At 42.9% G+C, this 27833-nt stretch overlaps 1 protein-coding gene across 1 annotated transcript; it reads left to right on the top strand.

Annotated features, from left to right (window-relative positions):
* Window positions 1-1396: 1396 nt before the first annotated feature.
* Window positions 1397-27763, top strand: Upk1b (uroplakin 1B). The gene is made up of 8 exons (XM_051191481.1): window positions 1397-1438; window positions 10400-10487; window positions 11415-11615; window positions 14059-14133; window positions 14727-14849; window positions 19204-19383; window positions 23028-23111; window positions 26921-27763. The coding sequence occupies exons 2-8, from the start codon at window positions 10419-10421 to the stop codon at window positions 26969-26971; spliced, it is 783 nt and encodes a 260-aa protein (XP_051047438.1). The 5' UTR covers window positions 1397-1438; window positions 10400-10418; the 3' UTR covers window positions 26972-27763.
* The last annotated feature ends 70 nt before the right edge of the window (window positions 27764-27833 follow it).

Here is a 27833-nt window from a genome sequence, read left to right as displayed (position 1 = left end):
TGTCATGTAGGTGCTGGAAGGATATGAACTTCAGAAACAATAGCAAAGTCTCCCATACCTTACCACCCAAATGGATTCCTATTAATAGTTGTTGAATATTCTTCCTAAAGTGGAAATTCATATATTGTTTTTAAAAATAAAGTTGTACAGAACTAGACAGGCTACTGTGTAAGCTGAGCTGTTCTGTTGTATTTTGCTTGCTGATTTTCATCTTTAGCTTCTATATTAATCCTGACATTTCATGAATATTCATAAGCATTAGCTGAATAAATGACTAAAACGTGTTCCTATGGTACTATTTGTACATGGATTCATTAACCATTGTGTAGAATTCTATTGTGTGACATATCCTAATTTGTCTAACCAGACTCTGGAACATTGAAGAGAAAGAAGGCTTTCAAAGGGATGTGGACATTCTATGTTGTCCCCTTTCGAAGACTAACTGCCTCCTATTGTCAGCCCTGCTCAGGAATTGGCCTCAGCTATGAAAATCTGTTTCCTTGGGTGACCCTCTCCTAAAGACAGATCATGGAGGACTCAGTGCAGAGCTCAGACAAGCCATCAGCCTCATCACTGCCAGGCCATGACCCAAGGCTGTCTTCCCTAGACTGGGCTTGAGCCTCTATGGGCATGGATCTTGGGGCACTCCCTAATAAGCAATGCATACTAATTCTTCCCGTTGAATAAGAAGAGCATTGCCTATGACAGGTGGTGGTGCTAATCTATGAGGAACTCCCAAGTCTATTGATGAAAGTGTTCAGTTCTTTCTAATATTACTCTATTTACCCCTCAACACTAGACTAAACTAACCATGCAATAGTCTTCATGCTGTGTGCATATGACTCAGTGGTCATAAAGGAAGGGACAAAGAGAAGCAAGAGAAAGGAAGGACCTAGTTTTAGACCTCAAATAATTACTTGATCCTGTCTCTTTGTGTTCCTCCATCTATGTTTCCAACTTTCTTCTCCTTTACAGTTGTTGTGGCATTCACTGTATGAGCATTACTTCATTTGCTGTCCCTGAGAATATAACCTGTGGTTACAGAAATTGAACCTAGCCCTGACCCTGTGCAAATGAATGAGTAGGGAAAATGAACAGGCTTCTTTACCACACAAAGCCTTAGAAGTTAATGATCCAGTCAAGCGAAGGAACATCCAACTAAGCACAAAAAAATCCCAAGTTTGTACTCCAGGAGTAAAGCTGACCCCGACATCAGAGATGTACATTCCACAGCTTCCTGCTCAGCTGGGCAGGTTCAGACAGCATCAGGCTCAGCCCATGTGAGATGCTCCTCCCAGGCACAGACCACCCTTCCCTGGGAAGGGCGCTGCAGAGAAGCAGTGGGGTAGAAAAGCACCTTGGGCTGGTGTGCACTGCAGTGAGTCGGCCGCCCAGGACCAGGAGCCAAACGGAGCAGAGATCACCCTGCAGCCACAGTGTGAGTACACAAACCTCTCAGAGAAGCCCGCCACCTCACAATCTATGCTCTCCTGGGAGCAAGAAAGTGGGATTTGAAGAAAGGGGGCTATACATACATCCTAACCGCTAAGAGTCTGTACCTTTTCTAGTTTGAGATCTTGTAACTTTTACAAGAAATGCTCTTTTGCTAATTGCCTATCTCTTTACCTGACAAAAAAGTTTCCTGTTCTTGTCAGAAATCATTTGGTCTGACAAGCCCTTGAAAGGATTTATGGGGCAGTTTCTTCACAGGTCTTCCCTGAGAACAGTTCTGCTTTGATCAGTGTAGAATAAGTCAACAAATTAATTTTATCTAATCAAGGCCATTTTTACGGGACTGATTTTTTTTTTCTGTTCACCAATGAGTCCACCATGATCTGCAGACTCTAAAAACACATATTTTTGTATTTTCACACAAATTGTTTCAAGTAACACTAGCATTATTGGATATTCATACTTTTATGATTCTGTTTATAAGCCTAAATTTTCATTGATCAGTGGCTCTAGGCTTTTTAAAGAACATTTATGAGTTTTTATTAATTTTAAGGCCTTTATAAAAAGTCAAGGCAATTGCTTGTCTGTTTCTTGCTGAGTAGGCTTGGTAAGCACAGCAGAAAAGAAGGCAATATGCATCATGCTTGTGCAATATTTCATTTTCACAGCTAACGTGGTTGCTCTGCTCTTCCCAGCTCCATGAGAAAGTAGTTCTCCTTGTGATTAATCTTCCCAGTAAGTGTAAAAATGCCTTTTTTCCATGCTCACAGCACAATGTCTCGCTTTCTGCTGTACTAGACTTACAAAATCAACTTTCCTATATGTTTAAACTACCTAGAAAGACTCATAAACATTTAGACAGCAAGAGAAGTTAACTAGATACCACCATTTAGGCAGTAAGTGAAACATCAAATTTTTTCATTCTTGCTTACATTCCTGGCAACAGCATAAATCAACCCCAGAATCTACGGTGCCCTGTCCTGGAATTCGGTCCCAATGGCTCTGCGGGCTGCCCACACACCTGATGAGCCACTGCTCTCTAACTGGGACAGAGACCACACTGATGGGAAGGGTCTCTGACTTGTCTTTCTCCTTCTTTCCCTCTTCCCCCCCTTCCTCCCCTCCCATTCTCTTAATCCAGATTTCTCTAGCATGAGTTTGAGGTGTGGTTTGTGTGCTTTCTGGTGAGGAAAAGAGGTAATGAACTTGAAAAGACAATCTCATGACTGGTAGGTGAGCCTCACCTCTCTCCTGCTTTGAACTTTGGTTTGTTTAGTGAGCAATTGTTTTTAAACCTACTCAGTGTGTCTGGAGGTGATCAACACCCTGGGCATGAACAACTTCATGAGAAAACAATGAGGGCACAAGAAAAGAAGACAATACATTTTTTAACCTCTTAAAAAAGCAGCACGTCTAAAAGAAGAGAGCCTCCCAGGGTGTTGAGCAGTTAAATCATGGAGGTGCTGGGTCACTGGGACATTCTTCTTTAGGGCGGGGCTCACAGGGACCCTTTCTTGTAAGGTGAGGCCCACAGTCAGCCAACAGGGCCATCACTGTTAGCAGGCACAGCTATTCCTCTGCTCTCTGCTACTTGACATTTAGGTATTTCTCATACCCTATCTATTTCCTTTCTAGCACTGCCAGGCAAGAAAACTTAACATACGTGAGGGAAGTGGTATAAGAGAATAATTTGAGAAGTTTCAGGAAGTCACAACTGTGAGCCCACCTCTAATGCTGTGTGCTAAATGGAAGGCAAGACCAGAGAGCCTATCACATCTCTAGGAGTCATCTATCTAGAAAGATCCAAGCTAAAGTTGTGCCTATATGTATTCTCTCTCTCTCGTTTCTCTCTCTCTTTCTTCCTCTTTCTCTCCCGCTCCGTGTGTGTGTGTGTGTGTGTGTGTGTGTGTGTGTGTTTCCCTTCCCCCACCCTCGTCTCTTTACCTTTTCTTTTTGTCATTGTTGTTTTATGTGTTGTTAGGCAGGTACTCGAACACTGAGCTACATCCCCAGCCTTGTTTTATGTTTTAAAATGAGATCTCTCACAATGTAGCCCAGACTGCCCTTAAATTCAGAGCTCTCCTCTCTTGACCCCAGAATGATGGAATTGCAGGCACATGCCACCACACCCAACCTGAGACTCTGGGCTTGACAAGGGAGGTTTGTCTTTTCATGTCATACTTTCATTTGGGGTCTGCTTCCTTCCCTCTGGTAGCACTTTTCTTCTCCCTCTGAAGATCAGTAAGAAGAAAGCTCTTCCCACTCCCTCACAATGAGGCACTGCCGCTGTTCCTCATGGGGCTCATCATGATTCTCCTGGATGCTTTTACATTCTAATCAGGAGCCAAGGAGTGATTCTGTGTCTGTGGCATTTCATAAACTAGAAGGAAGAGAGGAGAGGACTCAGCAGGGTGTGGCGGGTTGGGGGTGGAAGGCTTCCTCCTGGTGGCTTTGTGTACAGGATTCCCTTAACTGTGAGATAAAAGTCAGGTCAAAGCATAGTTAAAAGCCTCTCAATGTCCCTTTGCACAGAGACCGTATGCTGTCCACTTCTGTTGTAGCCAGGGCTGTCTGTCTACACTCCATACATTCTCTGGGTGACGGCCTGCTTAGCCTACTTGCATCTTTCTTTTTCTTTTCTGGTAGTCCTAGAATACTAGTTTTGGACAAGATTGAGACCTGGTGCCAGGTGCTCTGAGGTCACAGACACCCCACTCCTCTTCCAGCTGAAGAAGCACCATTTTGATCTGCTTAATATATTAGAGTCCATATTGAAATCATATATCTTTATTTCGTTTGAAATCATGGCTATGTTGTGTTTTGTTTTTTAATGAATCCACTGATTTAGTTGCCTTCAATGCTTCCTAGCTCTAATTTGCTTCAAAATGCTGAGACAAAGGCCAAGAAAATTAATATTGGCTAGGCAACCAATATGGTATGAGACCTTTGCATAGTCTCATTTAATTTTTAGAGACCCCTTGATACCAGGCTTTGCAACTCTCATTAACAGATAAAGCTTAACCAGAGTCCTGGGGTCACTGAACTAAGTGATCAAACTAAGACTCAAGCCAGGATCTATGGATGGCCATTCTCTCTGCTTTTCCCTATTCCTTAACCTTTTCCACAACAAGCTCTATGCAAATCACTCATTCACACATTCAGTTACATTCCCATTCCCTCAAACAAACATTAACCAACTTTTTCTTTTTATTTAGAAAAATCATTGAATGTTTCTTGGGTATCAGGCACTATGCTGTTCTGGGGCTGGAGCAACTATAACAGAAACCATCTGGGAGTCCTTGCTATAATATTCAGGAAGCCCTCCACAGAAGTTACTAAGAGTAAAAGGTTTCAGAGTGGGGAGGGAGGCTCAAGAGGGACACCGAGGGAATGGGGGGGGGGGAGGGAAAAGTTTATTAGAAAAGTTATTGATGCCATAGATAGACAGGCAGAGGTAGCAGCATGGTGGTGGTAGTGAGAAATGCTCAGGCCCCAGGATCAGAGACAGACAACATGACAGCATCTCTATAGAGACCATCAGAGACCATGTGGCAGAAGTGGGCTCTCTTTTCATACCTATCTGAGGATGTGGGAGATCTCTGGAAGGAGGCAGAGAAGGTAGTGGGAAACAGGGTTTGTGGCCACTGATAACTGCTCACACCCCAGGTGACAGATTCAGGCATCTGGAGGTCTGTCAGTTAGGGACTCACAGAAGGAACCGCTGCTGTGAGCTATGTGACCCCGAGCAGCAGCTGGATTCTAACGTTATGTTCTTATGGAGAGGAACGATGCAAAAAGAGAAAGCAGGAGAAAATCTCAGAGGCCACATCTACATCACTACAGGCTCAGCAACAGCCAGGGCACAAGGGCAAGAGTTAACTGTGCAGGAATGCTGATGGAATGTACAGACACCCTCCCTGCAGACAGGCGTGCAACTTGGTACCTGACACTGGTCACACCCCAGCACAGCTAGGAGGCTTTTTTCTCTTTTCCCAGAGAGGTTTTTACCTCTTAAAGCCAATCATGGAATCAAAAAGAGGCACAAAAGAGTACCAAGTTCGTGTGAGGCCTCCAGTACCCTCTGGCAGAGTAGCTGCCCATTAGGGAAGAGGAGGTGGATACAAGGCTGATTCTCCTTGACCTGGAAGCCCTTAACTGTAGGGCCAACCAGCCACCATTAGTACATCCTTTCTATGTTTCATGGGTCTCTAGAGTATAAAATATAACCTTAACCCAAGTCTCTCTCCTTTCCAAATACCCCCCCCCAGTCATAATTAACATCTCGCTTGTAAACCATCTAGTATTTGATGATAATGATAATGGTAGTCCGTGAAACTAGTTGTATTCTGCCCATTTTATAAACGAGGAAGTAGCCCCTAAGAAGGTCAGTCATTGCTCAGAGTAGCTCTTACAGGGACACTTGATTTGATTGAATCTGGCATTCTGTTGCCAAGTCTAGCATACTTGCCATTAGTTCACACTACTTGACCACACAGTGAATGTGAACAACAGGGAACCCGCATTTGGCTTCCTTCTAACGTATATGGCTGTAAGGGGCTGCCACAAATATCTGCTTAATCTAAATAACAGACAAGGCCAGGCATCATGACACACTTGGCAAGCTGAGGTGGGAAGATCACAGGTTTGAGGCCTGTCTCGTCTATTTCAAAAGACCCTGTCTCCGGAAAACAATATGCAAGTGGCTGAGGATATGCTACCAAACACTGGCCTCCCACTGACTTCATGCTACACCCTATATTTCCAGAAAATAGAAGGGAGTAAGAAGCTGTGGGCTTGCAAAACATCTACATAGAATCCTGGATAACAGTGGGAAACTATTAGTGTGTTAATGCCCTGTGAAAGGCTATGGCAAAAAACTAGTGAAGTGAATGGGGAGAAGTCAGGTGTTGCTGACCTCTGCAAAGACAGGCTCTTGTGAACAGAGAAAATGTATGTGTTCTCTTTATTCCCATGTTTGCAAGGAAGCTAGATAGGCATTGCTTTTCCTACTTAAAGTGCTAGCATTGTGTCAGGATTGCTAAACTCTGGTGTTAGATAACCTAACCAGGGTGACCTGAACTTGACTCTGGGTCCTGGGGATTTCTGGCAATGTGGCCTTGAGCAAATGAGTCCAAATTTATTCATGGTCAAGATGGAAGGAAACAAGTTCTCTGCCTAGATCCTTATGGAGTGTGTATCCCATGAAACCTCAACAATAGGAATGCTCAAGACAAAGACCTTCGTGACAATACCAACGTGATTAGGGAAATCTCAGAAGGCCCCTAGATGAAGAGTTATTGGCTCTCAGACAGGTCATTCAATCCCAAGAGGTCAGCCCCTAAATACATGCTCATAGAAGTAACACTAAATGGGCTCAGTGTGTGTGTGTGTGTGTGTGTGTGTGTGTGTGTGTGTGTGTGTGTGTGTGTGTGTGAAACAATAATAGTTATAGAAGAGATCATACATTTGAGAGGGAGTAAGTAGGTGCAGAAGAGTTGGAGGGAGAGGGAAAGTGTGAATGATTATAAACATAGTACTCATGCATGAAATTTGCAAAAATATACAACATTTAAAATGTTAAAAGGAATGCAGCCCAGCCAACAGATGAGCCCATTGTCACTCACTTAAGACTTCTGACCTTAATTTGTCAGATATTATATTTGTTAGACTGAGGAAATCTGTTACTATAGCAATAAAAAAACAAGTGCAGATTTTTGGCAAAAATATCCATTTATTAAGTCTGTTGAGAAGATGAACAAAAGGTGCTTATCCCAGAACAGAGAGCTTTGGAGGCTGGCAAGTGACAGCTCCCATCCCTTTTGGTCATTATGGAAAATAATCATGGCTTTTTTTATTTTTTATTTATATTTATTTATAACAAAACAGAACTACAAAAGACTTATGTTTAATTGTGTGTGGGGGAGTGGAGTAATCAAGAGTATGCAAGTGCCCTTGGAGGCCAGAAGAGGGCATTGGATCCCCTGGAAGTGGAGTCGCAGGCAGTAGTGGGCTGTCCAACCCAGATGCAGAGAGCTGGACTCTCAGGTCCTCTTAAGAGTAGTAGTCAGTTTTTACTGCTGACCCACCTCTCCAGCCCCAAGGCAAGCTTGGCTCTCTGGGTTACTATTTGAAAAAGCTGGAAGAGCCAGCAAGTTCAGAACACCTTGTCTACTGATGCAGTCCTTCCTCAAGCGGCCAGCCCACGGGAGACTGCCCCACCAGTCTTTCCTGCCACACCACAGTCTAGGTTTCTCCTGTGTTTTTCTTGCCCATACCAGCCGCTGACCTCCTCCCTTCTCTTCTCTACTCTGGTCTGCGTTTTCTCATCCTAATTCTGATTCTTGCGATTCTCCTGTGTGGTACTGATTTGTCGCTCTTTGCCTCTTTCCTCACCTGGTCTCAGCCAAGAAGCCAAACAGTAACCACCTACTTCTAAAGACTCCGTCACAAAAGCATCTCTGGGAAAGCATAGTCAGGCACTGGAGCAACATCCCTTGCTCCTGACCCCTTCAGCTTCCACCTGGACCAGTTAAGAGCCCTTACTTGGCCCCTTCCTTTTTCTCTGCATCCCTCACGCTTCCCCTTTTATTAGCACTGAATCCTGTTCATTTGCCTTTAAAATGCATATTGCTCTCACCCCACTTTAGATTTCCTGAAAGAAAAAAAAGTCTCTTCTCTATTCTTTGAGCCCACTACCAAGAGACTGCTATGTGACACATGCTTACAGAGTCTGTGCACTGATGGCCAGGGATGATGCTGAACTTGGTCTCTCCAGATATTTGCCCTTTATTCTGTTTCCATTATCTGAACTTCTGTCTTTCAAGGTCGGTTTACTTGTGTGTCTGGTTTAGAAAGTAGCCCAGCTGGTCAGAATTAATGTCCATGCATGCCAATAGCAAACTTTACAATGTAACTAATCCGGCTGTACCTGTTAGATTCTTCCTGGTGGAGCCTTCTAGACATTGCAAGGTTCTAACCCTCTGATGTACAAGAATTACTCCAGACAAACAACTGACATTTCTAAGCAGAAACTCTACAGGGTGGGTGGAGTTGGGAGATGGTGTAACAAGGGTCCAGACTCTTCTGTTCCTTTGACAAACATTGATGGGATGTGTGTGCCAAGCCCTGAGCCAAAAGCACTCACACATTTAACACCTTAAATTTCCACAGCCTTCAAGAAATGGAAAATATCTATGGGTGTTTAAATTACATAGGTTATTAATACACGCCTTACAGAACAACAGCAGAGTTAACTGTTATCAAAGCCCAGGTCATACAAAAGTCTTGGGCTGAAGGAGATGGCTCAGCACGGAAGAGCAGCAATTTTTCTAAAAAGGCCTGAGTTCACTCCCTAGCAACCATATCAGGTGACTCAAAACAGCCTATAACTCCAGCTCCAGGGGATCCGAAGTGACTGATCTACACAGGCATCCACATACATACGACATAACATACACTCACACAGACACACAAAAACACATAATTTTAGAAGGGGAGAAATAAAACAACAAAAGCAAGACGCACCTCCCTACAGATTTCTTGTCCATAAACCAGGAGTTCAAGCAAGCTGGCTAACTTGCTATCTTGTCTTCACCTGGCTCTTCTGAATCTACTCCCTCATCTCCCCTCTCCTTGGAATGCCTACCACCCACCTCACTTTCCTCCTACATATCATACCTCTACTGTCCTGATCCAGAGGCTTTTCTCTACTTTCCTCTACTCTCCTGATCCAAAGGCTGACTCTATAATCAGCTAGCCAGGAGTCTTTCGCACCCAGACCCCAGTAAGGTATTTAGACATCCACTTATATATGATAACTGTTTGACGACTTAGCGTCTCTCCTAGCACAAAATCCTAGAAAGTAACAATCTTCCTCATGCGCCTTTACATGCCTCAACATGCAAACTGTATCATTTAATACCCTTAGACTTAGGGTGTCAATTGGTTAAAGTGTCGAGGGATGGAACAGCTTCTCTCAAAGCGTCTCAAGTGCAGAAGCCAAAATGATTGACCCGAACACTTAACCTTGTGTTCCTTCCAGAGGATCTTCAAGGAGACATGAGACCCATGTTTAGTTGCATTTGGCATAAACAGTATAAATAGTTTCTAGGAGTTCATGCAATCAGCAGAAAAGAGTGTGGGCCTCAGAGTCACACAGACCAAAGATGTCACTGAATCTGTCACTGTTGGTCTGTGTGACCATGGAGGTACTGCTTCACCAGCTAGTTGGGTTTTGATTTCCTGGTGTGCAAAGGAGCCTCATTCTCCCCCACATTTTTGTTCTTGTTAGGTTCTGGGAATCTGATATGTATATGAAGTTCCTAGAAGAGTACACTTTGGAGCTAAACATCCCTCTGTCTCTGCAGGTCTCTCCTATGACAAGGAAATTACACACACACACACACACACACACACACACACACACACACACACACATATATATATATATATATATATATATATATATATATATAGGATAACAAAATGTTTAACATCAGCCCACAGGCCATAGTGACCTCAGCCAACTCTCTTCATTTCCTTGTGGTTACTGTTGGCCTTGTCCAAGGATGGCAGAGCCAATAGCAGGGACTCTTAGTGTATGTCAGCCTGGTCATCACCATGATAGGTCTGCTCTTTGTGGCCCTGGTGATCTTGAAGAATCTCAGTACCCCTCTCAGAATGATGACTCTGGTGTTCTTCATATGCTAAAGGACTCCTAAAAGGCACTGGTCAAACTATGAGGGCCTTTATTTTATTCTTTATAAAACTTCTGTGACTGCCAACCTTGGGTATCAAATTTCCACCATTACTAGAATCTCTCATGGCCTAGATTTGGATGCAAAAAAAAAGAAACAAGTGATGTCATGATTTGATGACAGTGTAGAAACTGAGGCAATATTTGCTACCTGCTTCCATCAAACTGTAACAGCCTTAACTGTGTCTTCAGCTTGTGGGAAATCCTGAAGATGGCCAAAGACGATTCCACTGTTCGTTGCTTCCAGGGCCTGTTGATTTTTGGACACGTGATTGTCGGTGTAAGTCAAGAGTACTTTTCAAAACATTGTGTTGTTCTTGTAAGCATGGTTTTTAGATTAACTAAAAGTGAAAGTTTAAGAAAATGGTACAGTTACTGCTCCCCTTTATACTGCCTTTATTTTAAGAAATGTGGTAGGGAACACACTAGCTAGAATCTTAAAACACTCATGAATAATTACCTATTATGACAAAAGGCCATGGTCAACTTTAAAATAGATATCTTCTATCCAATTTTTAAGATATAATGAATTTTTAGAGTCATGTTCACTATGGCCAGTGTCCAAATACACCTGCCAAACTTTCCTTTATGCATCTGCCCAGTTTCACCTTGGTTTGACTTGGGGACTGTGCTGGGACAGAGTGTGAGAGCGGCTCAGAGCCCAAGCTGTGTGGACATGTGGATAAGGAAAGAACATTAGTCAAGAAGTCAAGAGAGCTGGTCCTTGGCTCAGTTCTGTTCTGCCTCTCTGTGAATACCTGTGGGTGAGTTATCATCATTCAGAGACATGATTGTTCATCCACAGAATATGAGCACTTGGAGGACAGTTGCTAAGATTCCATAACCACTGTGACAATGGCCAGCACATTTCAAATATAACAAGAGAGGAAGATTCTTATTGGGAGAGGATAGGGAGATAACTTTCAATCAAGAAGGCACTGTCTAAATGGATTGTATCACAGGAGCTTTATGGGTAGTCTGAGATTACCTAAATCTTTTCCCAAATTGAAAACAGACAGAGATATATGTAGAAGAAAGCATCAAAGAGAAAGCAAAGTACATGGATCTCCTGGAAATGAGGAATCCATTGCATAAAACCTCTGCAAGGGAAAGGACTCAGCTCTAGGACATACCCTGCCCTCATCCCCTTCCCAGTGATCTGCTCTTGGCCACCAACCTGACAGATCCACTCGTGGCTTGTTTCCAGATGTGTGGCATTGCCCTGACTGCAGAGTGCATCTTCTTTGTATCCGACCAACACAGTCTCTACCCGCTGCTTGAAGCCACCAACAACGATGATATCTACGGGGCAGCTTGGATAGGCATGTTCGTGGGTATCTGCCTCTTCTGCCTATCCGTTCTAGCCATAGTAGGAATTGTGAAGTCCAACAGGAAAATCCTCTTGGCGGTAAGACCTTACAACGCTCTTGGAGCTGGAGGTATAGCTCGGTTGATAGGGTGCCTGCCTAGCACATGTAAGGTCTTGGGTTCAAACCCTAGCACCATATTATTTGGCTGTGGTAATTCATATCTACAGTCCTATAGCATTCTGTAGGTAGAGGCAGGATGATCAGAAATTCAAGGTAATCCTTGACTAAATAGCAAGTTTGAGGCCAGCCTGTATTACAGGAGACCCTTTCTCAAAACGACAACAAATTCTCTGCAGTTGTTTTCCTGGGCCAATTGTCAACTATTTCTTCTCCACCGAGCACGGAGCTTCAGTTTTCACTGAGCTAAGTGGAAGAAGAGTTCCAGTGAGTGGTAAAAACAACAAAACAAAACAGAAACTGGAGGTCCCCAGTTGTAAGATCATCCATGCAGGAAGTAGAGATAGATGCCCTCCATGATTGCAAGTTCAGGTTCTAGTAAAAAGAACTGAAAAGGAAAACACCTGTGGGTGCTCTGGTTGACTGTGTGCACCCGGTGTGTTCTTCTCAGCTCCTGTCTGCATGTGCCCAACATTTGCAGCCAGGAATTATATGAACAGGAGAAAAGTCACATGGAGGGCTTTTTTGTTAGATCCTTGTAATAGGTAGTTTTAAGTTTTCTTTTAATATTAGTCAGATATTAGTGTGTTAAGATACAAAATACAAAGTAAACATGAATTTTTCAAAGCAAACAAGAATCTCTCCGAAGACGTTTTTGAGTTCAAGGCCAACGATTTTGTGTGATAGCCTGCATTCCCACGCTGTCATTGACTGCAGTACAGGAACCTTGGAAGTGCCTGAACAGCACTAATGTGACTGACCCATACACACTATTCTGTGGTCTCAAGCCACTGACTAAATCATGCTCTGCCTTTGCAAATGGAAATGAACTGTTAGCCAGCTGGGAAGAAACTCTTCCTTGGGCCTAGACCTCAGCCTTCTGCTCCTGTGTCCCAGACATCAGTTTATGCCATCACGACTACACACACATACACACTCACCTCTCCCTATCCCTTAAGAGAATCTACCCTGAGTCCCACTTCTAGAGAAGAAGATCAGTCACTTAAGGAGCTTGTTGGTTCACTTCTTTAAGGTAACCATCGCTCTAGTGCCTGGGAATGCAGAATATTTACCTTCTCTGTTTCCTTTGGGTGAGTTAGTTCCAGGGCAAAGGCAGCCACTCAGACAGTGGGAAAAGGCAGGGGTGGGGGGAATCTTCCTGAAGACATCTTCCGCTGCAGCCTGGGCTCCTTCTGGGCCAGCCATATGTGCCTAACAAAGCCAGAGAATTGAGCTGGCAAGGAGGCATGGAACGGAGACTTCTCTATGAAGCTGAAGGAAATGCCTGTGCCAATGCTTCCTGTCTGGCCTGACTGTAGAGGGTCCTGAGGTTCTGTAAGAGAAGCCACCAGAGCTCCTACCAGGAAGCAAGGCAATGGCCAATATGGAGACAATTGTGGGGTCTATGGTGTCTCAAAAGGCCCTTTTTACTCATCTTTTCATGGAAGTAGTTGTGTTTGTTTCCTTTTGGAGCCAGATAGTGAAAGCATCAAACAGCCCTGACATTTGAACCCAAAAAGGGACGACAACTTCCAGTCTCCCCCACTGCCTCCCACAGCGCTTCCTCACAAGGAGGACATTAGGGGCAACATCGCATGTATAAAAGTGTGCAAGGCAGAGATCAAGTTCTCACAAGGGGTTGACACACACTGAAGGGCATCTGCTTGTTCTGCTGTTTGCCAGCCAGACACTAGGGACGGGGCTGTGCAGAGCTGTTTGTCCACAGTAGCTTGCCACCTGTGCAACCTGTGCACAGCGTGGGTAGCACACAGAGAGCTCTGCTCTGCCCTCACCAGAGCTGGAATCACTAGGACATGGGTTTGTGAAAGGAGGTCACCAATGAGTCCCCATGCCTGAGGGCTGCCTGCTCGTTGCAGATGAGCCTGGGTAGGAAAGACATAAGGCATTAAACGTGTTCTGTCATCTTTTCCTGGTTTCTGTAGTTCTACATCTTCAGCAATCCATGAAGAAAATGACTCCCACTTAGAAGGGGTTTACAATCTGTGGCATCGTGTATGAAGCACTAAGGCTATCTTAACAGCCGCCACTGGGCATGCGTGTGTACACGAAGACTCTGGAATACCCACGCCATTCCTTCATTGCTTGTAGTAGCTCCTCCAAGTTAAAATAGAAATTCATGATGCTGGGTGAGAAAGCTCTAAGTTTAATAGCCATTTTTCTAGAGATAAGCAGAGAACTGTGCTGACCCGCATGCACTAGCCCCGTTTCCAAGCAGCTGATCCAAGAGAGTTTGGACTACATAGTGACTGCATATCACAGTTAGATGAATGTGCTTAAAACTCACAGCAATCACGTGGTGAGACTTCTCTTGTAATTCTCTGTTTTCATCTGTTTCCTTCCCAGTACTTCATTATGATGTTTATAGTGTATGGTTTTGAAGTGGCATCTTGTATTACAGCAGCGACACAACGAGACTTTGTGAGTATGGTCCCCAAAGCACAGAGCAAAAATGACAACATTGCTGGCACTGCAGCAGCTGACATGCTTTAAGCCCTTGCTGTGTGCTGGCCATGCTAATAGCACACTACTAATACAAGTGCACTTTTACTTAATACTCAGAAATCTAGAATGGGAAGTATTGCTTGTCTTTTCTAAATTAAGAGAGCAACTTAAAGATGAGCAACTGACAGGTGACAGCAAGACTTCGGATCCCAGCAAGCCTGGTTCCCCAAGCCCAACCTGTGATACCTGCATTGCTCATCACTCAACCACTCCATGGCCTTCCTGCATGTTCTGCCTCATGGGAGACACAATTCAGAGTCTTTCTTGTTCTGTTTCTCACTGTTTCCCTAACCTATGCCATCTCAAAACACCTGTCTATCCTGATCATGCAGTGGTTTCTTTTTCTATGAAAACCCTAAGTAGCCCAAGCCAAATAAGCTTGGTGCCCAAGGTTAGCTTCCCTCCAAGAGGATGTTCAGCATCCTTGACAACTAGCTCTGCAGAAGACATTACCTTTCCTGGGAGCAGGCATGCTGACACTCCCTCTTGTGTAATCCCCACCCCTGCAGTTCACAACCAACCTCTTCCTGAAGCAGATGCTGTTAAGGTATCAAAACAACAGCCCCCCAACCAATGATGATGAATGGAAAAACAATGGCGTTACCAAGACCTGGGATAGGCTTATGCTCCAGGTAAGATGTGTGGTCCTTCGGTGATCTATGGTCCATCTGAACCAGTAAGAACATGAATGTTGGTGGGAGTGAGGTCAATGCCTCCAAGGACTTCCTTCAGGAAGAGACTCGTTCCTGGCCAGGTTAGCAATGCCTCTTGTTTACTGGAGATGGTGCAGAAGGGGGAATGGGAAACATAACTTGGTGAGGCCTCTGGATCCATACTTTATGTCAAGCTATAATGCTGATTAGCTTGCCTTTACAGAGTGCATGTTAAAAACTTTAGATTAATAATGTGTTCTGCCTCTTACAATGTTAGGTCTCCCTTACATTGACAGAAAAAGGGGCCTTCTCTCCCCCACAGCAAACTCAAATAGTGATTGCACCTGTCTCACCTTTTTATATCTCCTATGTAGAATTCTGCTAAGTATCAGGAGATGATATTTGATTTAATCACAGTTTTAAGTGCACATCATGCCATATACCCAAACTTATTCCAAATACCATCAGAAACCCTAGTCTTTCAGAATATTGGCCCATTTTATCTTTTGTGTATAATATGAGCCAGCTCTTCAATGGCCCCAACACACACATACTCATTCACACTCACATACACATTCTCTCACACACACAGACATTCACACTCACACACACAAACATACAACTCTCACATACACATACACACACTCTCTCACACACATTCTCTTTCTCACACAACACACCTCTCTCACACACACACATACACACACACACACACTCATACACACTCACATACAATTTCTCTCACATACACATACACACACCTCTCTCTCTCTCTCACACACACACACACACACACACATTCTCACAATCACACACTCACGCATTTACCAACCTTTCTACTCCTTTCAACTCTCTCTTGACACTCCTGCTTCACTAGAAACCTGGCTGCCTTCCAGTGTCCCCTGCCTGTCCTCTTACACTCACGTGCCCTATGACCTAAAAATTGACTAGGTTTTCCCTTTCTCTACATGGCTTCTCTATTTTCTCTTCCCTTGATCGGCCTGTGGTCTCTTTATTGTGGCTTTTTGCCAACCACCTTCCAGTGGTTGGGATTTCAGTATCAACAACCATCTCCTCTTCATTCACGTTCTCAGCATCCTGCCTTAGATGAGGCTTCAAAACCCACATGGGTACTTACACATCTGCTCTCTCAACTCTTTGTCTTCAGCCCAGTTCTCCTCTCCTCGTCTCAGACAGCTTCTTCCATGGCCCCAGCCAGCATGTCATCACCAATAACTATGGCACCCACTTTCTGACAACCTTCTATAATTGCTTTCACTTGCTCTAATATCCTCATTCCACCATTTTATCCCATTAGAATAACTTACCAATTTATTAGTCTAGTTTAATTCTCTAGTTAATTGTCCATGTTTTCCTTTCCTATCACCCTTTCATGCTCTCTTCTTGCCCTCACTCTCTTTGGTCCTCTCCTTTACTCCATTTGTGTCTATTTTTTTGCCAGTCTTTCCTACCCAGTCCCTATGGAAGCGAATACAGTTTTTGTCCACTCCTCACCTAAGGGCTAGATATTACTGAGCAAAGTCCCCCAGTTGTGCTAATTTAAATTTATGATTATAAAGCTCAAGTGGGCATTCTCTGTTTCCTGAGATATATATATATATATATATATACATATATATATATATATATATATATATTAATTCACTTTGTCACTATTGTATAGAGTTTCCTTTTTCCACCTCTGCCAAATCCCCCTCCCCCAGCCTCAGCAACAACAGCACCTCATGCCTTAACAATATAGAAGCAAACAGATGGAATCCATTTCACCTCTGTCCATCTACTATCTGCAGCAAAGACTCTTCACCAGTGACAGACAGACTGCCCCACACCCAAGTCCTTGGCTTCCATCTGACTTCCTCTGCTTTTCTTCAGCCTACTCAGCTCTGACTTGCCAGTTCTCCCTAACATCAGCTTACAAGAACATCTTCAAGAACTCTTGTCCAGTGTCCACCCATTATTCTATTATTCTGCTCCACTACTGTTCTATTTGTGGCAAATCTCGGAAGAGAAGCCTGTACCTGGCATTTTCATTTCCACACTTTTCAGCTGCTTTTATCCAGCTACAGAGGCTTCTGATCCCAGGGCACTACTTAGAGGACTTGTACCACAGTTACCAGTTCCGTCAATCCTCCCTAACTCCGCGGCCACATTACTGTCCTTATTTTTACATTAGTCATCTTGAAGACCCCTTCTTAGTCTCCTTTGTTTGGTTTCCACACCTTTCTCAACTCAGTGTTAGAGTGAAACAAAGCTCAGTTCTGGAGCCTTAACTCTTTCTGTCTATACTTATAGCCTCATCTGAAATAAACTTGTTCAAACGCAACTCATTTCCCCAAGAATGCACAACATTGAAACACAGGATGAAGGGCTGTAGAGAGGGAACACAGAATGAGCGTTAAAGAGATGGATACAGGATAAGGACGAGAGAGATGAACACAGGAGTAGAGATGAACACAGAATGAGGGTTATAGATATGGATACAGGGTGAGAGTGAGAGAGATAGACACAAAATGATAGTGAGAGAGATGACACAGAATGACAGTGAGAGAGATGGATACAGAATGGGGGTTAGAGAAACATGGAACACAGAATGAGTGTTAGAGAGATGAACACAGAATGACAGTGAGAGAGATGACACAGATTGATAGTTAGAGATGACACAGAACAAGGGGCTGGAGAAACGGCTCTGTCAATCATCTGGTGCACAAGCATGAGGACCAGCGTTCAATCACTAGCACCTTTATACAAAGATGGATGTGGTGATGTGTGTCTGTGATGCCAGCACTGAAGAGGCTGAGACAGGGGTCCTGAGGCTCACTGATGATCTCCAGGTTCAGTGAGAGACCTTGCCTTAGGAAATGATGTGGCGAGATTGACAAACACACCTGATGTCCAGCTCTGGTATCCACGTGCACTCATACACTCAAGCATGCACACACATGCACGCACACGCGCACGCGCGCGCGCACACACACACACACACACACACACACACACACACACACACACACACACAAACCACAGAATGATTCTTCTTCCTGATTAGCATTTCCTATATCTCAATGGCAAAATTGCACTCTATTTCAAGATGACCTTTGCCCTTAGATTTGCTTGGTTATATGTATTCTAAAAGTTGGGGGAGGCCTGTAATTTTTACTTCCTCCCTGAAACATTTTAGCAGAATTTATGATAAGGAAAGGGCGTAATAAGGGTTTTACAGCCTCTCTCCCAGGTATGTTCAGAGTTATCAGGGCATCAGATTATATCTGTTGATCCTGTTTCCTATGTAGAGGGACAGTTGTATGCCACCAGGTCTGAACTATTTTTCCAGTTTACTTTCTTCTTAATAAAATAAGTGCATAGCCAGGAGGTGGTGGTACACACCTTTATTCCCAGCACTTGGAAGGCAGAGACAGGCAGGCCTCTGTGAGTTTGAGACCAACCTGGTCTACAGAGTGAGTTCCAGGTCAACCCAGGGCAGCCAAAGCTATGCAGAGAAACCCTGCCTCAAAAAAAAAAAAAAAAAAAAAAAGAAAGAAAGAAAGAAAGAAAGAAAGAAAGAAAAGAAGGAAGAAAAAAGAAGAAGAAAGAAAACTAATGTATAATTACTTTAGGAAAATGTTACAAATAGGAAAACAAGGATAATTGTTAATAATTTCTTTACTACTAAAACTTCTCATTTTATGATTTGTAAATGATTATAGTTATACTTCTCTTGTATTAATGAGTCTTTCTATAAATATTATTAATAATAAATGCCTATTAAGAGTTTACTATAAGCTAGATCTGTACCAAATACATTAGTTATATTAACACACCTGATCCTCACAAAAATTCTATAAGGTAAGTTCTATATTTATTTCAAATTTATAGTCAAATGAAATAAGCCTTAGAGCAGCGGTTATTAACCTTCCTAATGTCACAACTCTTTAATGCAGTTCCTTATGTTGTGGTGACCCCCAACCATAAAATTATGTTGTTGCTACTTCATAATGATGTAAATATCTGATATACAGGATATCTGATATGCGACCCCTGTGAAAGATCCAATCCACCCTCAAGGGGTTGTGACCCACAGGTTGAGAACCACTGCTCTAGGAATTTACAGTATTGTGTCCATTAATGGCTGGTAAAACAATAAACATAAAAAACATTTTAGAAACTTAGGAAAACCTTGAGCTCTTGTTCGGAAATAATTTGATAATGTAAGATATGGTATGCTTTCTAGTATTTTCTCAATGTCACCTTGTTGTGACCTTGATGGCTTTGGTATGAGCCATAAAGATAACATGTGTGTCTTATCCTCTGGCAGGACCACTGCTGTGGTGTAAATGGCCCATCAGACTGGCAGAAATACACCTCTGCCTTCCGGATGGAGAATAATGATGCCGACTATCCCTGGCCTCGGCAGTGTTGTGTCATGAACAAGCTTAAAGAGCCTCTCAACCTGGACGCTTGCAAACTCGGAGTGCCGGGTTATTACCACAGTCAGGTGAGTCCCCTCCCCTCCGAAGACCTAGCAGCAGGTGCGTCTGCTTCTTTATGAAGAAAAAGATGGTCAGCTGTGAGTACATTTCTCCTGCACTTCATGTTATCTATCTCCTCTGTGAGTGCTCACTTAGAATGGTTGCGATTTTAATCTTAGTAAAATTACTGCAACGTGAGGATTTCTATAGCACAAACCACCTTGGTGACAATGAAGACGATCTGTGTATGTTTAGAACTGATTTTTTCTGAGAAATATTTGCATTAATAAAAAGGCTGCAAAGTGTAAATCGGAAAGGCTGAAATACAAAGAGAACAGTATTCAGTTCCAGAGCAACGGCAACTGCTGAGGTCAAAGGTGATGAAGGGCAGTGTTTAGCAGGATTAGCCTGGTGACTTGGGATGAAATGGTTTACATTCATATGGGTTTTATTGAAGTGCTCCTACACTGATGAAAGTGACCTGCTGGTGATCGCTGAACACTTACTGAAGTCTTCTTGAAAGGCAGATGTTGTGTCATGTGTCACACAGAGATTATAATGCCTGGAGCATTCAAAAGTTGGTGCTGGCTGTGCTCTGTAATCTATACATATGAGCAAGGGATGCTAATCAGGCCTCGCCCAAGCTCACACAATTAGTAAATGGCTGTCAGACTTCAACCCCAAGCCACACAGCTTGATAGCACAGAAACCATATCAATAAAGGCTTGGAAGTAGTCCCCCAAAGTGTTGGAGGGCTCTCTCAAACCCTGTAACCGGCCTCCGCTGACACAGTTCTCCATTGAGCCTTGGGAAAAGTCCCTGTGAGGAAGCCTGGCAGTGTGTCAGTTTGTCAAACAACTGAGAAGCATCAGGCTTTTTCCTACAGAAGTAAACGCCACAAACCACACATTTGGAGTGAGGGACACCACTGTTACACCTGGCAGGGTACCTGGACTACAGTTGGATGCATTAATTCACAGAGGACATGGGAGAGATATGGATGACTTGGTAGCAGTGCCCAGAGCAACCCGTACTGAGCTTTATAGCAACCTTGCTATGGCATTGTTTATAATCAGCATAAAATGCAACTATCACTCAAACTACTCATAAAATGTTTTCAGCATGCCAACATTAGATGTGGCTCATGCAAACCAGTCTTTACTGAATTATAATCGTGTACAAACAGTGTCATCTTTCTAAAATGGACAAAAAAAAAAGGGCATTCATCTTCCAATTATTGCATAGCCTTGTCTTCCCCCCTACAATACATAAGACTCCAGCTCTGGAAATCTACTAAAACCACTTACTCAAGCGTAGATAGGCAAGTTTGAAGGGGAAATACAAATTAACTCTTTTTCTTTGGGCTACTTTGGGACCTCCACACCCGTCTTGACACCTTCATTTTACCTTATCTGTCTTCAGGGTCTCCATCCTCATCGCCAGCCAGCTGGGCCACAAGCATAGACCAGCACTACCCAACCCCACTCTTCAACCAAGTTCCCAAATTCTGACATTTTTTTCCTCTGTTCCTTTTTCCCTTTGCCCCCACTTTCCCCAGTCTCGCTCGTTCCTCCCCCAGAACATAAGCAGATCCATCAGTCTGACTCTCCCTGTCTTGATTCCCACACATCCCCACCTTCTGACACACAGGAGCTGCTAATTCCACCACAACAATCCTTTGCTCTACAAGAAAACAATACACCCAATACCTACTATACTTTGCTGTTGCTGTTGCTTTTACATTTACCTTGTCCATAAATTTCTGTGAGCAGTCCTTAAGGACTGCACTACTTAGTTCTGTATCTTCAGCATCTTCCATAATGCTCCACACAAGGCAGATACTCAGTAAATGTTTGGTGGGTGGATAAATGAACAGAGGCGTGGATGACTCCTCCTTTCAAAACCATATTGAAGCTTTTCAACACTTACAACACACCAAGGTGTTTCTACTGCTATAAAATCTAGCAAACCTAGAAAAGTCAGCCTGAGTATAGTAAGTAATGAGGGACACCAACCAGAATGCTACATAGCAGATCAATACACACACACACACACACACACATACAGGCTCCCTTGAAAATGTTACATGCAAATTTTAATGACTTTATCTCAAGAATATGAATATATGCTCAGAGAGTAAAATCCCAATAAAATGATTTGTATCCTGGAAACTCACTAATGAAAGGAAAAACTAGGAATTTTGACTTTGAGTCCTAAAAGACAAGAGTCCTTTCTGTCTTGCCTCAGCTAAGTGCCCAACTAAGGACCCAGCACCTGGTATAAATTGGCTCTTATAATAGTATTAGATTAATGATTACCTCCCAAGATATTCAAGATTATGTTCTCTGCTTTCCAAGTAGAGATTTTAATCATTACTTAATATCCTTAAGTTTGTTTTTTCTTTGTTCTTTTGTTCATTCATTCATTTGTTTAAGATAGCATGTCATTCTGTAGCTCAGGCTTACTTTGAACTCTTTATATGGTCCTGAAGGACCTTAAACTCATTATGTAGTTCAGACTGGCCTTGAATTTATAATCCTCTTACCTAAGCTTCCTCAATGCTGGGATTACAAAATCTTGTTATTAGGTACCTACTAGATTCCAGGCACTCATTCTAGATTCTGGAATTCAACAATTAGCATAATAAAAAAACTGCCCTTTTGGCTGTTGAAATCTATTCTAGATGACAAATAAGGAACACACTGCACACGGATGCACAAATTCCAGGTAGTGGTAGTGCCAGGAGTGGACATAGGGCAGGGTTTGTAAATGGCATATGATAAAATAAAGCTGTCTCTTCTGTGGCTGTCCAGAAAGCCTTTGTTGAGATGATATCTGCAGAGTTCTGAATTAAGTGAGGAGATGGGGAACTGGAGTGTTAGGGAACACTTCTAAGCAAAGGATGCAGCCCATGCAAATACTGGAGATTTGTTAGCATTGTTAGCTTGTCTAGGAGACAAGCCTTACAAGGCCAGAATAATGGTGAGATGTCTAGACGGGATAGATAAACATAGATCTAGTAAGTGGACTCAGATGTGCCAGGCCCTGTCTCCTGATTAGTTGAATCAGTACCACAGGAGGAGGCCCATACATGTTCTTCTAGAGTTGGGTTTCTCCCTCAAGTGAGGCCCTGGAGGGGCCAGAGTGGTACAAGGAAACACTCAAACACTCGGGAGTGTTTGCATTTTTAATATTTTTAAATAGACCCTAAAGAATTTGTTGAACATTGGATAAAGAAATTAAGGAAAATTCTAGGAGTTTTCATTTGGGCATTCTGCAATATAATAGAGTAAGTGAGGGAACTATCAACATGCAGGGGTAGAAAATAGCATGTATGAGGCTTAAGAAGGGGAGGACACTGAATCATGGGAGACAGAAGATCCAGTGCACACCTGTAGCCACTGGGTGGAGCCTAAACCTCATGGCCAACCTAGAATAGTTGTTGAAATTTGGGAACGAATCTAGCACAGTTGCCTCTATAACTTTTGGTGCACAGAATCTGCCTGGCTTCTGCGTGTCCTAGAAGTTCCCTATGATTTCTAAGGTTATGGTAGAGTCCCTCAGATGGGAACTCTAGCATTGTGTGATTGTCAACTATTAATCCGATGGCATCAGTTCTCATCTCTGCTCTGGGCTCTCCACATTAATGTAGCTCATGCCATCTTCCCAGGGCTGCTATGAACTAATATCGGCACCAATGGATCGGCATGCCTGGGGAGTTGCCTGGTTTGGATTTGCCATTCTCTGCTGGACTGTGAGTATCCTTGGCACATGTTTTAGTTCTGAAAGTAGCAATAATGAGAGACCTTGAGAAGGACCCTGGTTACTTCAACTACCCTTAAAAAGTCTGGGAACCAGATATTGCAGCTAAGGTAGTCAGGAGACTTCTAGCATCAGGCCAAGGATGATGAGCTCCCTTGAGGTGTGGGATGTCAACCTTCCTGCTAAGGAAAGGATGTGACTACTATGTAAACCCTTCTTCTGGATGCCCCAATGAATCCACCTAGACTTCTTGGTGAACTCCAGCTGTGCTCCACACTGAAGTAATCCATTGCAGCTAGACTTCAAGGCCCATTCTGTCACCTCTCTAGACAGCTTCTGCAGCCCAACATTAGTTTCCTAGCTCCTTCAATGGCCTCATCACTTCCTGCTGCCTCTCTGTGAGGCACATACAGTGAGGTCAGAGCTCCAGCTCCCAGCCCTGGCTGCACACTGAAACCTTCTAGACAGGCAGAGTCTGTATGCATCACTCTGGGTCCTTCGGTTGACCCTATGGCTGGGCCTCGGTACTTTGTTTTATTTTGCTTGTGTTTGTGTTTTGATTTGGTAATTTTTCTAGATGATTCTAAATTTCCCTCACAGCTGAGAACCATGATATTAGGGAAACAATTCCAAAGTTTGATACCGGTTACTTTTAAACACCTTAAAATATGTTAAGAATTCCAAAAAAAAATATTTTTCTATGGGGCTAGTGTCTATTGACCATTTATTTCCACTAAACATAGTGAATGAAAAAATTTGAATATTTATTATTTGTTGTAAAATAAGATAAGCCAATTACAAGTTCATATAAACAATATAACCCTGGTAGGAAAATAATAACTATTTTACAAAATGAAAAATTCATGAAGTGGTATCGCTTTGCATGTTCCTTCCATCCTCTTGAAGTCTGGTTTCGCATGTGTTCCTTCATTCATTCTGTGCTAACATGTCACCAGTGTTAAAGGACTGGAAGAAAGTAGATTCTTCATAACAGTTTGTGGTTAAAACAGGAATATTTGGTAACCTTACTGAAGGCAAATATCATGAATATTCCTTTGAAACTATGTGCCCATCTCTATAAGCTTCTTCAAGATCAATTGCAATATGGAATCTGGAATTAGATTAGTGAAGAACTTCTGTACTATTTGCATAAATCTTAGATCTATGCCTAAGCCTATAATATCACAAACTGGCTGTTTGGGAAATGCTGTCTCATTATGTTTCGTAACACTTGCTGATGTCTGTTGATTTCTTTATGTGACACCAAAATATCATATTTATATGTCACACTGGAAAAGATCGTGGCTAGTATACTAGTTTTCCAAAGATCCAACTTTTGCTTGAAAAATCAAATTTATTATTGGCACCATATATGGTCAGGTGTTTTCTATGAGGCAACAGATTAATTCTGTAAATTCTAAAGAAAATATCTGCCCAAATATCCAAGCTTAAATAAGTGTAGTTTCTTTTCTTAACTTTTCTCCAAATAAAATGGTATTTCAAGAAAAAAAAATAGGTCAGTGCATAACCAATTACATACATGGTTTTCTTCTGCACAACTATATTGCAATATTCCATGGGATATCATATGGAATATTATAAAAGATGCACAGTCAAAGTACAATACAAGCAGCAGCTTTGGCTGCTCCATGGAGATGGTCAGAGATAAAACTTCCTGCTTGTTCCTTTCCCCTACAAGTGCATAGCTGTGCAGAGTACCATGAGATTTCATGCAGTGCCTCTTCCCCAATTCCCCCAGACCTAGCAGTCTTACCTTATGCTGACTTTGCTTCACCAGTGCCCATTTAAAGACACTGACGGGACAAATGAAGTCCTTTTACTTAAATATTCTTGACCTCATTGGCCACCGGAGGGTGTTTGTGTATTATGCTTTGAAAAGTGCCAAGTGAGAGGGTTTAAAACGAGGGAGAAGAGAGAAAGCTGTTCCTCCAGGAAGTGTTTTATGACCACTCTCAGGAATTCATCACTATTGTGAAACGAGGTCCCTGTGACATGTCTGATGCTGCCAGAGGCAGAGGGCCAGCTGTTCTTTGTTCCCTGGTACCTAGCATAACACAGAGTAAAGGCTCAGTAAGCTATTAAATCAATTTAAATGATGACAGGGAAGTGTCTATTTGTGCTGTGTTACCAGGACCTACAGGACATCTAAAGGCCTTTGAGGATCATAAGGTTGCCAACTAACTTTACACAAGTATCAAATTCTAAACTATAGATATTGTAAAACTCCTGAAACTCAGTAGATGGGGGATAAGAACTAGAGATGTTGAGGTCTGCTATGGATGAGATACCATGTCTGATAGTCTTCATATGAAACCACCTCAAGAGCAGTAGTAGGTCTGCCCAACAAGGAGCCATACTTGAGAAGAACTCATAGGCACAGCCAGTTCTCTTCTGCTCACAAAGGGCTCACAAAGGAAGTGGATTGTGACACTTCCGTAGGTCAGGGATCAGATATCTATATTATGATTCACAACAGAGCAAAAATAGAGTTATGAAGTAGCAGAAAAATAATGCTGTAGTTGGGGATCACCACAACATGAGAAACTGTACTGAAGGGTCCATTGCTAGGAAGGTTGAGAACCACTGCTCGAGAGCCTGTTGGGTTCTGTGTCTTTGGGTTAGTTACTTCCCTGTGCTTCAAATTCTTCAAAGAATTTTGAAAGCAAATGTGTCTGATGCGCACAGTCATGATAAACACATACAAGTCATAATAAACATTAGGTCCAGTTATTATTTCATTCTCACTCACAGCTCTAGATCTCAGGTAGAGAGAGAAGTTATGGAGTTTATTTTACACAGAGACTGGGGCTCAGGAAAGTAAGGCGGCATAGTTAGATCTCTGGGAGTGGATGGCAGATCTGGAGCAGCCCCGACATTCCAACTACATGCCTGAGAAGAGGTTTTAGGTTCTGTGGTATTCTTCAGAGGCGATCACTCAAGGTGCAAGCATTTTAGGAGGAATGGTTTTAAGATAGAAAGAGAAAGTGACCCAAATGGCTGGAGATCTAGCTCAGTTTGTGGAACACCGCCATAGCACGCCCAAAACCCAAAACTATATCCTAGCACTAAATAAACCAAGTATGGTTGTCATGCCTCTAATCCCATTACTTGGAAATTGGAAGCAGAGGAGTCACAAGTTCAAGGCCATCCTCAGTTATATAGCAAGTTCAGGGCTAGCCTAGGCTACATGAGATCTCATCGCAAAAATAAACACATAAATAAAAGTCAGAAAGATAAATCATCTATGCAGTTTCTACCTAGAAGCAGGAACACAGGAGAACATGTATCCTTGATAACAGGAAGGATTTTCCCAAGGCTATGTCAGTACAGAAATGAGAAGAACACTTGAGAAGTCAGAGACAGCGCAGGAAGTGGTGGGCACGTGGGGAAGGGAGAAATTGCTCTGAGTGGCAGATTATACGAAATGATCTTATGAGGAATGGACACAGCAGCAGCCAGCCCTTAAGATTACCATCACTGCCGGGTGGTAGTGGCTCACGCCTTTAATCCCAGCACTCAGGAGGCAGAGGCAGGCAGATCTCTGTGAGTTCGAGACCAGCCTGGTCTACAAGAGCTACTTCCAGGACAGGCTCAAAAGCCACAGAGAAACCCTGTCTTGAAAAAAAAAAAAACCTAAGAGGGGAAAATTACCATCACTTAAATTATTGCTACAAACTCCGAGTCATCTAAGTCTGGACAAAAGTCATTTTGTATATTAAGGTAGATGTTTTAAATATCCCATCTTAATCATTTGTTTTCCTTTTCCCATTTTAATTCTAGTTTGGGGTCCTCTTGGGTACCATGCTCTACTGGAGCAGAATTGAATATTAAGCACACGGTGTCCCTGTCACACCTCCTTCTTCGGATGACTCTGGATTTGGTGCTGGAACCTGCTGTTTCGTCACATGCCCTCTGTGTGCTCTGCGGTGACATATGCTTTTCTCACTCAAATGCCAGCTCAGGTGGAAGGGGCTTCCTTTAGGCTCTCAGGCTGCTGCAGTCCTCAGTAGAAATATTTCTCATCCTTATCTAACATTCTGCAACGTATTTATACACTATAAGGCAGAGAATGGAGATGACTCTCATTCTTGTTTATGTTTAATGTGGGGGCACAATGACATTCAAAGGAACCTGCCTCACCATCGTAAGCTGTATTTAATAGCAAGAAACAAGCAGCCCTTATATCTTACTATTTATTCTATCTTGTAAGGTTTTTGTTTGTCACTATATGGACTGGATGAGAGAAGGATGGGAGATTGCAGAGCTGGTTCTGCTATAGCTTCTGTCCACACTAGTGGTGGCCATGACACACCCACCACCTTTGGGACAATGCTTCATTTTCACTTAGTAGGTATTCAGACTTCCTCTCCTGCCCTGTAGGGTGGCATGCATTTAGCAACTTCATTCTCCTTTAAATGAGAGTGTGTAATCTTTAGGGACATTGGCACTGCCCATTTTGCATCAGCTCAGTCTTTGCCCTCAAAGATTTCAACGTGGAGATCCAAACCATCTATTTGAACTGGTGATTTATAGGGACTTCTGTTTGCTGTCCAAATAGTTGGGTCCTGAAGGAAGTCCGGACAACTCACTCTTGTTTGCTTACCTATAAATAAAAGAAGCCCATAAAACACACACGCTCATTTTCTTTTATTTTACCTGGTCCTGCTTGAATCTAACAAAACGGGGTTTCCAA

This window comes from Phodopus roborovskii, unplaced genomic scaffold (assembly GCF_943737965.1).
Source record: "Phodopus roborovskii unplaced genomic scaffold, PHOROB, whole genome shotgun sequence".
NCBI lineage: Eukaryota > Metazoa > Chordata > Mammalia > Rodentia > Cricetidae > Phodopus > Phodopus roborovskii.
The sequence above is the reverse complement of the archived record's forward strand: the minus strand, read 5'-3'. Positions and strand labels throughout refer to the sequence as shown.

Excerpts from the sequence above, each read along its gene's own strand:
- Upk1b (XM_051191481.1), top strand. The coding sequence starts at position 10,419 with ATGGCCAAAGACGATTCCACTGTTCGTTGCTTCCAGGGCCTGTTGATT. Across the intron at positions 11,616-14,058 it reads ACAGGAAAATCCTCTTGGCG|TACTTCATTATGATGTTTAT; the intron begins GTAAGACCTTAC and ends TTTCCTTCCCAG. Across the intron at positions 19,384-23,027 it reads CGGGTTATTACCACAGTCAG|GGCTGCTATGAACTAATATC; the intron begins GTGAGTCCCCTC and ends CCATCTTCCCAG.